Raw genomic sequence first — 14,183 nt, 5'->3', positions numbered from 1 at the left:
AATGAAATAAAAGTTATATTTATGGAAAGATCATGACCAGGGTAGAGCAGCCACACACGGGGTCACTTGTATTCTATAACTGTGTTTCAGATTTTTGATAAAATTTAGTAGAAAATAATTTCATCCCTTATCTCATTTTGAATCTGTATGCTACCAGAACAAAAAATGAACTAGAAGAAACCATGGCAACTCAGGTACCAGAGTTTCATTCATCATTTAGAACAGGTGTTTCTCATTCATGGAGTCAACACACATTCCAAAAGTGTCAAAGAGAGTCTTTTCATGGTACTTTTTTAATGGGTTTCCAATAAGACAGAAATACTATTTAAATGGCAGGGGATGCCATATTGGCAAACACAGAAGAACAAGATGTTTCTGCCTTTGGCTTATGAACAGCCATACTTGCAGGTTTTTAGCTCTATCATTACCATCCATTCAAGGAAGATATGTGTGACATAACAACCACTGTAAACCCAAACTTTTGGTGGCAGCGGGACCTTCCAGCTTAACTAGTCTGCCTCTTTATTTTTCACCAGTGAAGACACTTAACACATGTCTTTCACAAAGTAGATGCTCTGCTGCTGCTGCTAAGCTGCTTCAGTCGTGTCCGATTCTGTGCGACCCCATAGACGGCAGCCCACCAGGCTCCCCCGTCCCTGGGATTCTCCAGGCAAGAACACTGGAGTGGGTTGCCATTTCCTTCTCCAATGCATGAAAGTGAAAAGTGAAAGGGAAGTCGCTCAGTCATGTCCAACTCTTAGTGACCCCATGGTCTGCAGCCTACCAGGTTCCTCTGTCCATGGGATTTTCCAGGCAAGAGTACTGGAGTGGGGTGCCATTTAACGTTAAATTATGAGCTACCACAGATAACTATAGGCAGAGACAGAACAAACTCCATGCCTTCTGTGTCTTCTGATAACTTCACAGCCTCTGAAATGGCTTAGTTGACTCTCTAATCAGGTCAGCCTGAGCTTAGATAACAATTAACCATAGAGAGAACCTCAACAACAATCCATGGTCTGAAAACATTTCTGTCACACACATAAACAGAGCGAGGAAAAGATTTTTGAAACAATATCTCAAGTGTGAGAGGAGATATTTATGACAAATGGAAATAGGGGAAAAAATAAGTGTATAGATTCAATTCCCTTTCTTGCTGGATAATTTATAGTAAGCTTTACTAAAGAATAGATTCCCTGTCTGAACCAAAAGCCAAGATCAATGTGAAAAAGTGTCTGGATGTGGACATAGTAGGTGAACAAGGATGTGGACTTGTGATTGTGATTAGATTGGTCACTTAAAGAAATCTCCAGTAGTCCATCCACTGAGCCTTGGTATCTATTGATTATTTTATAAGAAGCAAAGGTATATAAAGAGAATTAATTGCATGTTTAAGGTCAATTTAAAAGAACAAATAAAAGCGCTTGTGGAAGAGAGATACAGAAGAATAATTAGATCTGGGTTTTTGAAAACTGAGTTGCTGGTTGCCCTTCTTGTGAGGGCTATGAAATGAAAACATCAGTATTTCCATATAAATGGCTGAGGAAAGTGGTAACTCTTGCATACCCTCTTGGACCACTCTATCCATTTTGGTAAACTTCTCAGAACTGAATGACGCTTGTCAGAACATGAAATGAAAAAAACAAGAATCCCAGGCAGACTGAATTATAAAATCATGTTAAGCCAATCTTCCAAAAGAGGGCACACGTCCCTGGGAAATGTGTTCACATCCATACACACCGACACTCAGCACACATCCTCCACTCAGCTAGTCACACAAGGATCTGTAAAGAAAAACACAGGTAAACAATAGTCTCCACAAATTTAAGATAAACATCAAAGCTGACTGAATTATTTAGCACTTGCTAAGTTGCTCAGGAATCTAAGGCAGGAAGCCTGCTTTAAAATATGAAATTATTCTATTTCTGTGAGCAGAGATCAATGATAAGCTATTGTTTGTTTCCAATCTATTTTCAAAGCCCATTACAAAAATAAATCAGTGTGTTCTCCAACAGTTCTAAAAACAGTTTGAGTGATTGTTTTTCTTGTGTAATTATTTTTTTAAAGAAAAAGATTTCTATATTTAATCTTGCTTTGAGTTACATTCAGAAACAAATACAGTCCAGTTCTCCTCAGTGGAAATCATCAGTCTATTTGCTCATTCGCCTTTGACTACTGAAAAATCTTTTGAAATGAAATGCATTGGCAGTGCAAAAAAAGTCCATAAAAATAAACTAACGATTGAGTTAAGCATCCAGATGAGCTCTTCACCAGGTTATCTGCAAGCACAAGACTCTACTGTCATGTTTGGATATACTTTAAGTACCACATTCTTATTTTCGTCAAAGAACAGGATGCTGAGTGAGGACATCTTTTCTGGCACACAGCAAGGCTCGGGAATTCCAGGAACGACCCCCACGGCCCTCACTATACTCTGGATGGTAGCATGATTGGATGGCTTCAAAGACTAGGAATGAAAAGGGAGAACACAGGTTAGGTAGAATGGCTTTTCCCCTCTCCAGCCCCCACTAAAAAAAAATATATGTATATATATATATGATGGATTTGGTTCAACAAATTAATAAAGCCCTGGCATCATCACACATTCAGCCCAATCTCGAATATCACCATGACCAAAATGGTTGTCATCGACTAAGTACCTATTCAGACTGATTGGTAAAGAATTCGCCTGCGATGCAGGTGACCTGAGCTCGATCTCTAGATCGGGAAGATCCTCTGGAGAAGGGAATGGCACACCACTCCAGTATTCTTGCCTGGAGAATTCCATGGACAGAGGAGCCTGGTGGGCTACAGTTCATGGGGTTGCAAAGAGTCAGACACGACTGAGTGGCTAACACTTCCACTTTTTTTCAGGTGCTAGGCATGTTCTGTGTGGTATTTCTAATCCTTACCACATAACCACCATTTCTTACATTTTATAGACAGAGAAATAGACTCAAAAAGCTTAAATGACACATATAAACTCATATAGACATGGAGAGTGAGAACTTGAATCCGGTTTTCTAAGCAGGAATCATTTAATTAAAAACGATTTAGTCCTCAAACAGGGAATTAGTACACCCTAGGGTGTTTTCAGGGCTTCCTTGGTGCCTACAAGGCAGGAGACCCGGGTTCGATCCCTGGGTCGGGAAGATCCCCTGGAGAAGGAAATGGCAACCAACTCCAGTACTCTTGCCTGGAAAATCCCATGGACCGAGGAGCCTGGTAGGCTACAGTCCATGGAGTTGCAAAGAGTCGGACACGACTGAGCGACTTCAGGTCAGGTCAGGGTGTTTTCAGACCAGTCAATCCTAAAAAAAATCAGTCCTGAATATTCATTGGAAGGACTGATGCTGAAGCTCCAATACTTTGGCCACCTGATATGAAGAACTGACTCACTGGAAGAGACTCTGATGCTGGGAAAGATTGAAGGCAGGGACGACAGAAGATGAGATAGTTGGATGGCATCACCGACTCGATGGACATGAGTTTGAGCAGGCTCTAGGAGTTGGTAATGGACAGGGAAGCCTGGCTTGCTGCAGTCCATGGGGTTGCAAAGAGTTCGACACAACTGGGTGACTGAATGAAGGATGTTTTCAATAACAGGATTGCAAAAGAAACAATTTGATCCTGAGCCAGTCACAAAGAACACTTAACAAGCACCAACTTAATATAGATTTTTGCCACGGCTATAGTGACATTTATACTTTGTTTTGAAAATAACACAAACATGTCAAGTGCATGCTAAGTCAGTTCAGTCTTGTCCAGCTCTTTGCGACCCTATGGACTATAGCTTGCCAGGCTCCTCTGTCCAAAGGATTCTTCATGCAAGATCTTCCTCACCCAGGGATCAAACCCATCTCTCTTTATGTCTCCTGCATTGACATGCAGGTTCTTTACCACTAGCACCACTTGGGAGGTCCCCACTGTCAACAGGCATTGATTTATTTAATAGTTACCACCTGGATGAATGGACGGAGAAGGCAATGCAACCCACTCCAGTACTCTTGCCTGGAAAATCCCATGGATGGAGGAGCCTGGGAGGCTGCAGTCCATAGGGTTGCTAAGAGTCGGACACGACTGAACAACTTCACTTGATGAATGATGCTGATTAAGAGGACCACACTGTTGGCCACTGGGGGTCACTGTTGCTCCATGGGTACCGACATTAATGCTGTAGCATTTTAGTCTTCTAAACCTGGGGCATATCCTCTAGGAATAATTCAGGGGGGCTGAGATTATTTTATGGCTGTCAGAAGTTTGACCAAAGAAGTCTGAGTAAAATCTGTTCCCAAGCAATGCCAAGTGGGACCGTTACCATACACAGGAGACGTTTCGTTTTATCTAGAGAGCCCTATCCAGCTCGTCTCAGCATTGAAGAACGGTCACTTTTCCAAGCCCAGAATGTTTAGGTATTGCCAGTGTGGTAAGACCTTCTTCCTGAGCAATGCCACACTTTTCAACATCAGTTCTCCCCGATGTCTCTTTTAAGCAGATGAAATCCATTAGAAAGAATTCAGAAACAGGTCTTTGGTAACTTGCCAGAGATCACATGTCAATTCAGGAGTGGGATTTAAGCCAAAACGCTGGCTTTTTAATGTCAAGATTTTGAGCCACGTTTCAGAGGCACCTCAGCCCCCAGTGAACTGGTATTCTAACTTTATACACCTAAAACTCCCAGGATGGGAAACTGAAACATATTGAAAGGTTAAGAGTACACATAAGCCAAAGGAGAAGCAAATAAGTAGAAAGTTGGCACACTGTTAAAAAATAGTAAGATTTTGGTGGCGGGGGGTGGGGTGGTGCAGGAAAAGGGCAAATCTGATTTGTCTCATCTTTCAATTTTAGTGAAAAAAATTATCTATGCATTAGACTTCAACATGATTGCTAACAGGCACAAATTACCTTAAAGTTAGTATCGATGATGGCCAGCTCCTTTATCTACTCTTTTCCTGGAAGAGTAGTTAACCTACAATTAAGTAACTTTGCAAAGAAAGGTGTTTTCTTCCCTTAAGGATAAGAAGTCTCTGTTGTTCTATTCTGCATCTCCTGTGTCCTGTGGCATCAACACTATGCATGTAATTGACAAACTACAATTGTACTGTAGCCACTGTACCAATGGCCACTGTTTGCTATTTCATTAGAATCAGGTGTTTTCTTAAGAAAACTTTTGCACCCATCCACTTTTCTCTACTGATTTATTTTTAAGTTCAGTCATCCAAACAGCATATGATAACACCCCAAAGGATTTTTTCAAAGCCATAGATTTTCTGACAATATTTTGTTACTGTTAATGTTTTACCAACTCCTATACAATTTAATTTTCATATATTTAAGTAGACGAGGAATTGATTCATGAATCCAGCTGTGCACTGCTTGTCCTCGGTGCTTGGAGCAGAGCAGGCTGTCTAGGCACTGAATAAATACTTGCCGAATAGATGAAATACTTATAAATAATAACATACCCTCCATTGCACCTATTTCTGTGGAAATAATTCCCATCAACAAAAATAAAAGGTTCTGAGCTAATGACCCAGCACAGATATGGAAAACATTCATGGGTGTTCCCTAGGAAAATTCCTGTCCTTTTTAAAAGCTCTAACTCACAAATGAGCAGTTTCTGGTGGGCTCACTGGAATCCAGCAAGCCCTTGATTGTTGGCAGTGTGTTTTATCAGGAACCTCTCCGTTTTCTAGGGAGTTGTCCCCTTCCTTTCTCACTGTGAAGTCCAGCTGCCATGACCAGGAATAATTAAGCCACACACAAAAGATCCACGTGGTCCTTTGCTCGTGGGGAACATTTGCCAGTCTATCATTGTCATTCGTTTTGGGGTTCTGATTGCGTTTCTCAGGTCTCTCTTCACAGCAGCTTAAGAAACCCAGTGATAACAAATGCAAACCTGTGGTTTTTTTTTTTCCCGCTGCACACTCAATTGCTCAGTCCTGTAGTCCAGCAGGCTCCTCTGTCCATGTGATTTTCCAGGCAAAAATACTGGAGTGGGTTGCCATTTCCTCCTCCAGGGGATCCTCCTGACCGGAGGGATTGAACCTACGTCTCCTCTGTCTCTTGCATTAGCAAGCAGATTCTTTACCACTGAGCCACCTGGGAAGCCCTCTTCCTCCCCAGTCTCACTTTTTAATGTGGGTGAAACAGGACATCGGTATCTATTTAGGTTTTTTTTTTTTCTTTTTTTGCTTAGGTAACTCAATACATCAAGATTTAGGATTTTTAGAGTTCATCTTCATGATCAGAGATTGAAATTGGAAACCTCAGGACATTAATTGAGGCTGCATCATTTTGAACTCATTCCATGTGAATTTCTTGTTTAGAGAAGATGCTTAGTTCAAAGTGTTTAGCTTCTTTGCTTCATAATTCTTTGTCTTTGCTGTTCCCAACCTTTGTACCACGTCATGCAAAAATACCTTCACTCCTCCAATCCTTGATTGGTTCCCTTGGACCTCTTGTCAGCAACAATGGCTCAATCATTTTCATTTGAAATCTCTGTTTTCCATCTCTGCTTTGGTGGTGAGGGGAGGCCAAGGCCTAAGACTTGGCTACAGTTATATGGGTATTTTTCATCTCATGGCAAAATGCCAGGGGTCTCTCCCTGGGGGAACAGATTGGCTGTAAGGGCTAGAAATCAGAAAATTCCAAGCTGCCGCGTCTGTGAATGAAATCTGCTGTGCTCCAGCCCTCACCTGCCAAGCTGCGGGTGATGTCCTCGAGTTGAATTCGATTACAAGTGCATTAGCAGGGGAGAGAATGTCATCAGCTCTGAGCCTTCATTCCTGACTCAGGCCATGGGGCTTTGCTCCATGCTCTCCCAGTCCAACCCACATGGGTGTGATAGCCCAGAAACTATCTAATTGGAATCAGGGAAAGGGCAAAGCCTGGAATTTGGGAAAGGCAGAGCACAGCTGTTCTGAATTACAGACAGGTTGTCGACTTTTGCAGATGAAGAGCCCGGCTCAAGAGAGCAGGCTTTCACTAGGGAGGCCAGAAGGAAGGAGGGCCAGCCGAGGAGTCTAGCCTGGGAGAACTTTTCTCTGGGGCAGAATGTATATGTACAGTCTGAAAGGTCTTTGGCACCTCACTTATTCCACATGCATTTGTAGTGATCTGGTCAGAGGCTTTATTTTCCTCTGTGGTTCAAAAGCTATATTTTTGTTTAAATAGTTGACTCTGGTTACCATGCTGGACACTGGGCTGATAATAGCAACAGTGATTAATTACCCCTGATGTCACAGCTTCATACCGCTTCAAGCTTCCCATCATTTTGGTGACTGTACCACTTGAGAGACACAAAGCCTGGAAGGCTTACAGAGAATCAGTAGAAAGCTTCGAAAGTTAAGCAGGTCCACACAAGGTGATGAAAGACTGAGATGTCCATGTCACAGCCAGACTTCCACTCGAAACTTGGCAAAAGGAAATCTCCAGCTTGCAGAGAAGACTCCACCCTTATCCCTATTACATGACATCTCCCTGTAGTTTGGATGCCATTCCAAGGTTTGACAAACACTATCATGGGCTTCCCTGGTGGCTCAGATGGTAAGGAATCTGCCTGTAATGCGGGAGACCTGGGTTCGATCCCTGGGTTGGGAAGATCCCCTGGAGGAGGGCATGGCAACTCCAGTATTCTTGCCTGGAGAATCCCTGAGCAGCCTGGTGGGCTACAGTCCATGGGGTCACATAAAGAGTCAGATACGACCGAATGATTAAGCACAGCATGTGTTCAGTTGCTATAATGGATGCTCTCTTGATTCTACCCACCAAAGAGCTTATGAACTATTGGGCTGAAGGGAGAATCCTATTTAAAGCCTTGTGACATTTAAAAAGGGATAAGAAACATTTACAAAACTTATCCTTGTCTTACACCTGTTATTCTTTTTTAATATTTTATCTCATGTTATTTATTTGATCATGCTGCACAGCGTGTGGGATCTTAGTTCCTCAAGGAGGAACTGAACTCACACCCCCTGCATTGAAAGCACAGAGTCTTAACCACTGGATCACCAGGGAAGTCCCACAATTTTTATTCTTTTGATCCCTACTCCTGTGTTTTTTTTTTCCCCCAGTTCCCTACATTGGATTTTCTATTCTTCTCAGTCTCAGCCATGGCCATTAATAATGGCAAAAATTCACTGAGTGCCTACTCAGCACAAGGTGCTCAATGATCTCATTTCCCCATCATTTTTATAATGCAGATACTGTGATATTTTTATTTACCCTAGTACCTGTTTCAAAGATGAGAACACTAACATATAGAAAGTTAGAGGAACTTCCCCACCTCAAAACCACAGCAGGTAAGAAGTGGAGCCAAGTTTTAAGCCAAAAGGATTCAATGACTCAAAGGATGGTTTGCAGACCAACAGCATCAGTAACATCTAGAGGCTTGTTAGATACACCGAATCTTGGGCTTTGCCCTTGAAACCACTGGATCAGAACCTACAGATTAAGAAGATCCCCAGGCAATTTGCAGGTACCTTAAGGTTAAGAAATCCAGCTATGATCAAGCATGTACCCTTTAATCATTCTGTTACACTAACATACTTCTTTCCTTAAATTTATCTCTTCTATTCTTAACTTATCCCTCATGCATTTTTTAATTATTATTCTTTATATCACTGAGGACTATGGTGAGGATCTATGGAAACAACAGCAAGGTTTTGAACAGGAAAAACAAGCAGAGCCATTACAGATGGGAGAGGCAAATTGGGGCAATTATGGAGACCAACCCAGGTCAGCTAACTGACTGAATTATGTCCACGCGATCATAGCTTTCCGGGTCCTAAAATCTGGAATCAAGAGGAAAGAGGAAAACTTCCTCAGGCAACCTAGAAAAAAAAAATCATAGTTTAGGAGAGAGAGAGGAATTATTTGCAAAACTCAGAGACCCACTTAAAATCAGGCCTCCCAGGTTTAGAGATATTTTGAATCCATTTCTGCCTCTCAGTGCCACAAAGCAATCCACACTGTAGAATAAAGATTCATTGCTGCCTGTTATACTTGGCCTTTTTGTTGGTGTGTTTTAAATGCTATCCCAGTTTGATCAAGTTTCTATTGATCAATAAAATGTCCTTGATAATCTTTAGACAAGATAAGGCTGTTTATATCATTATAAATGTCTACAATCCCTACTTTGTATTTGGGTTGACAAAACCTGGAATCCACAAGGTCTAGAAAATGTAGCAAGCTTGTTCTTCTGAGAGATCCTAATAGGAAAATGGGATTTCAATAAAGTTCTTGGCCCTGAGGCTAATCTGGCCTTGCTTAGTCGACCTTCTGCTTTATGTGTGTGTTACCCTTAGCATTCCAGTGATCATAGGCCTGTTACATGAACATGCTCCTTTAAAGACCTATAAGCACAAGTTGGTCACTTTTCGAGACAAAGGGTTTTTCTCCATTAACATACAATAACAGAAGTTGACCCATGTCAAGTTTTGCAAAAAACTAAAACAAAGCAAAACAAAAAAACCACTCCTATTTATCCGCTGAATTCTATTGCCAGGATCACTTTTCACTGTTCAACAGACTCAAATTGTTATGGGCTAAGAATGGAAGTGCAGCAGTAAGCTTAACTGAAGGCCAGGGGGGCACCAATATGTTTTATTAATTCTAAATTCAGAGTACAGTCTCTTGGACTTGCTGTGTGAGACAGAGTTGGGGTTGGGGAGGCTTCTGAGAATATATTTGTCAGGATACTGAGTACTGATAAGCTAAAGGTTCAGTCCCTATTGATTTTAGAAGAGACATGGATTAGCTCTAAATAGTTAAAATGAGTCTTAGAAGTCAACAGAGTCATTGTGCCCTATTCTGACTGCAATTTTGATATTTATCAGGGAAGTAAATGAAATAAGCATCTGGTGGATTTCATGAGGCAAGTTTTCCTAGCCCAACCCTGATCCTAACCCTCGTGACGACAATTCATCTCACAAGAGACTATCAAAAATGTTCTGTATCAGGGCATCAATCCAATTAGTCCTTCCTTTTGCTCTCATGACATTCACTCATTTCCTAAATACCCCCTCAAAGGTCAGCCTCGTACCACTGGGGGCTTCCTTGTTGTGGACAGGCATAAATTCACATGTGATCATGTAGCTGAATACGCACCGTGTTTCGAAGCAGTGCAAAAATCATGTTTTACGCATACATTGTTTTCTCATATCCTCCTTCATACCAATATTGACTTCATATTACTTTAACAACCAGTAAAGAAAAACCAAACATAACCATGTTACCTATTACACTTTAGAATGCAATAAATGAAGGTCCAGATGGATTTTGTAAATGAAAACACACATTCAATTTGGGTCTTTCCAGACTATGGAAACGGGAAGGACAGGACAAAAAACAATGGCTACCTTTGGCATGGGGAACTGGCACGCTCCGGAGCAGTAATAGGCATCGAAGGACTTGGGGGAGATAATCCATTCGCTCCAGCCAATATCTGCGAAGTCCACTCTAAGGTACCGTCTGGCACAATTCCGGGGTTCAATCCATTGCTTTCTTCTTGCCTTCTTCAGGGTCTGTTCATCAAACTGGAGCGTCTGGCTCTTCTGTTGAGGCCCCTTCCTCTGTTTCTTTTTGCTCTTACTCTTGTCAGGGGGCTGAGTCTGAAGAGTCTTGTAAGGCTTCCTCTCCTCCCATACTCTATCCTCCTTGTACTGATATTCTGCCCCAGGAAGCTCATTGTTCTGCAGAGGCAGAAGGACCCCCGTAGAGCGCTTCCTCCTCCTCCGTTCCATAGAAAGGGCAGCCCTACTGTGGCTGTCCAGTTTGGGCACAGCTCCAGTGGGGAAATTCCGGTGTCCTTGTAAGCTTGACACCACACTCTCCGGCTCAGAAATGGCGGCATCATTGGCATACACCAAGATATAAGGCTCAGGACTGGGTGTCATCTTCTTTGGCAGCTGGTGTCCTTTGGTAGTAATGTTAAATCCTATGAGAAACTCCTCATTTTCCTTGGCTTTCCTCAAAAGTTGGGTGATGTCTTTTGACAGCCAGGACACAAAGTCTCCATGAGGTTTCCCTCCATCTACCGAAAGATGACCCAGGAGTTGACTTTGGTTTCCACTGGATTTGAGGATCCACGCAGAGAGGTCAATCTGAATGTGTTTCCTCTGGGCATGATGTGAGCATTCCTGGGACACAGGACAACTTAGGCTTATATTTATCAGCTCTCTGATATAGAAATACAGTGTGGCAGATAAAATGTTTTCTGACTTTGTTAGAGAAGTCAGATTAAAAATATGCAGTCCCTTGTTTTCAAGCATTCCTAGGAAGGAAAAAAAAAAGGAAGTAAACAGGAGTAAACAGGACTCTCTACTTCACATCATATACAAAGATTAACTCAAAATGAATGAATGACCTAAATATAAGCACTAAAATAATAAAATTCTTAGAAAAAAACATAGGAGTAAAATCTTCATGGTTTGGGATTTGACAGTCTGTTCTTACATATGACACTCAAAGTGGAAGTAAAAAAATAAGAGAAAAAATAGATAAATTGATAAAATAGATAGAATGGATAAAAGTCATCAACATCTCAAATTATGTGCATCAAAAGATGTTATCAAGAAAGTTTGTACAACCTGCACAATGGAGAAAATATTTTCAAATCATATATAATATATAATAAATCCTAGGATCCAGGATGGGCTTTCCTGATAGGTCAGCTGGTAAAGAATCTGCCTGTACGCAAGAGACCTGGGTTCAGTCCCTGGGTTGGGAAGATCCCCTGGAGGAGGGCATGTAACTCACTCCTGTATTCTTGCCTGGAGAATCCTTATGGACAGAGAGGCCTGGCAGGCTACAGTCCATGGGGCTGCAGAGTTGGATGTGACTGAGTGACTAAGCACAGCATAGCACAGGATTCAGAATATAAAAATAACTCTTATACCTCAACAACAAATAGACAAACAAACCAATTAAAAAAATGACCAAAGGATTCAAACAGACATTTCTCCAAAGAAGACATACAAACAGCCAGCAAGCACAGGAAAAGATGCTCAATATCATTAGTCATCAGAAAAATGTATATCAAAACCTCCATGAGGTACCATTTGACACACATTTGACATTTATAATAATAAACAACAAAATAGTAAGTGTTAGGATGTGGAGAAATTGGAACACTTTCACATTGCTGGTTGGAATGTAAAATTGTTCAGCTGTTGTGGGAAACAGTTTGACAATTTCTCAAAAAGTTCAACATAGAAATGGTATATGACCCCACAATATTCCAGGTAAAAACCCCAAAGAATTGAAAACAGGTATTCAAATAAGTACATGTACACACATGTTTATAACAGCACTACTCACCACAATAGCCAAAAGGCAGAAAACAATCAATGTCCATCAATGGATTAATAGATAAATAAATGTGATATTATCTGCAAGGAAATCCAACCAGTCCATCCTAAAGGAAATCAGTCCAGAATATTCATTGGAAGGACTGATGTTAAAGCTGAAACTCCAATACCTTAGCCACCTGATGTGAAGAGCTGACCCATTTGAAAAGCCCCTGATGCTGGGAAAGATTGAAGGCAGGAGGAGAAGGGAATGACAGAGGATGAGATGGTTGGATGGCATCACTGACTTAATGGGCATGAATTTGAATAAACTCCAGGAGTTGGTGATGGACAGGCAGGTCTGGTGTGCTGCAGTCCATGGGGTCGCAAAGAGTCAGACACGACTGAAAAACTGAACTGAACTGAATTGTGATATAGTCATACAATGGAATATTATTCAGCCATGAAGAGGAATAAGGGGTTGATACATTATACAGTGTTGATTAACCGTGAAAATATTAACCTTGTGCTAAATGAGAGAAGTCAGACATGTTGTATGATTCAATTTATGTGAAATATCCCCAAAAGGTAAATCCACTGAGACAGAATGCAGACTGGTGTTTGCCAGGGGCTGAGGGGAGGGAGTAATGTGGAGAAAGTGCCTGATGGGTAGGGGGTCTTTCTTTGGGATAATAGAAATATTTTAGAACTAGATAAACTTGGTGATTGCCTAACATTGTGAAACTACCAAATGTTCCTGAGCTGTTTACTTAAAAATAGCTATGTTTAAATTATGTAATTTCCACTTCAGCTAAACAAAAGATAACAGGAGTGATTTTACAAACTGGATAAAGATGAAAGCAAGGATCGGCCATATTTACTAATATTCTCTTTTCTTTACTGAAATGCAAATCATAAACTTAGTGGTATGAGAGCTGACAGCTCTGACCTTTCTTAATGAGACTACCAAAAACTATTCCTATAAATTTGGTACAGTGTCATAATAGTGTCTTATCTGAAGCAGTGTTTAGCCTCCTGGTTACAAGCATCAGTGGAAGTAAATTCACATTGATTCAAGTTCTGGCTCAGCCACTTATTATCTAAGTAACTGGAAAAGTTAGTGTTCTCATTCATTAAATGGAATGATAATCCTGTCATCAGAATTAAGGGCTTCCCAGGTGGCATGAGTGGTAAAGAACTTGCTTGCCAAAGCAGGAGTCATAAGAGACATAGGTTCAATCCCTGGGTTGGGAAGATACCCTGGAAGAGGGCATGGCAACCCACTCCAATATCCTTGCCTGGAGAATTCCTTGGACAGAGAAGTCTGGTGGGCTACAGTCCATAGGGTTGCAAAAGAGTCACAAGCGACTGAATCAACTTAGCATGCACTCAATCAGAATTAAGTGATATGTGTGTAAATCAAATCACAAAGGGTCCAGTAAGTGTTTCTTAAGTATAAATTATTATTATTATAAGTGCTGATATGAACCATAAATTGGGGATTATACTTTCTATCTGCCTTACAAAATTAAGGGTACAGGATGAGAGTGGGTAAGCAAGACCATATAGCTCTATCTTCAGGTAACGTATCTGAAAAAAACTGAGTCACACATTTGAAAGTGTCGTGAAGATAATGCTGTTTGTGGAGCTTGTCTATAGTTTATGGGATTAGGGGCTTCCCTGGTGGTCCAGTGGTTAAGAATCCACCTTGCAATGCAGGGGAGGTAGGTTCGATCCCTTGTCAGGGAACTAAGATCCCACATGCCCTGGAGCAACTAAGCTTGCTCTCTGTTAACTTCTGAGCAGCCTGTGCTCTGGAGCCCTAGTGCCGCAAGGCAAGATCCTACGTGATACAATGAAGATCCTTCGAGCTTAACTAAGACCTGATGCAGC

General features: G+C 41.3%; 1 protein-coding gene across 1 annotated transcript in view; it reads right to left on the bottom strand.

Moving 5' to 3' along the window:
- Window positions 1-1,661: 1,661 nt before the first annotated feature.
- BMP3 (bone morphogenetic protein 3) overlaps window positions 1,662-14,183 on the bottom strand; it is a 29,914-nt gene continuing 17,392 nt past the window's right edge. The window contains exons 2-3 of the mRNA XM_069593205.1: window positions 10,362-11,275; window positions 1,662-2,467 (exon numbers count right to left, since the gene is read on the bottom strand). Coding sequence (XP_069449306.1) covers window positions 2,276-2,467; window positions 10,362-11,275 — 1,106 coding nt within the window. The 3' untranslated portion in view covers window positions 1,662-2,275. The remainder of the gene's footprint in view (window positions 2,468-10,361; window positions 11,276-14,183) is intronic.

This window comes from Ovis canadensis, chromosome 6, assembly GCF_042477335.2.
Source record: "Ovis canadensis isolate MfBH-ARS-UI-01 breed Bighorn chromosome 6, ARS-UI_OviCan_v2, whole genome shotgun sequence".
NCBI classification, from domain to species: Eukaryota; Metazoa; Chordata; class Mammalia; order Artiodactyla; family Bovidae; genus Ovis; species Ovis canadensis.
This window is presented reverse-complemented; position numbering and strand designations above follow the sequence as displayed.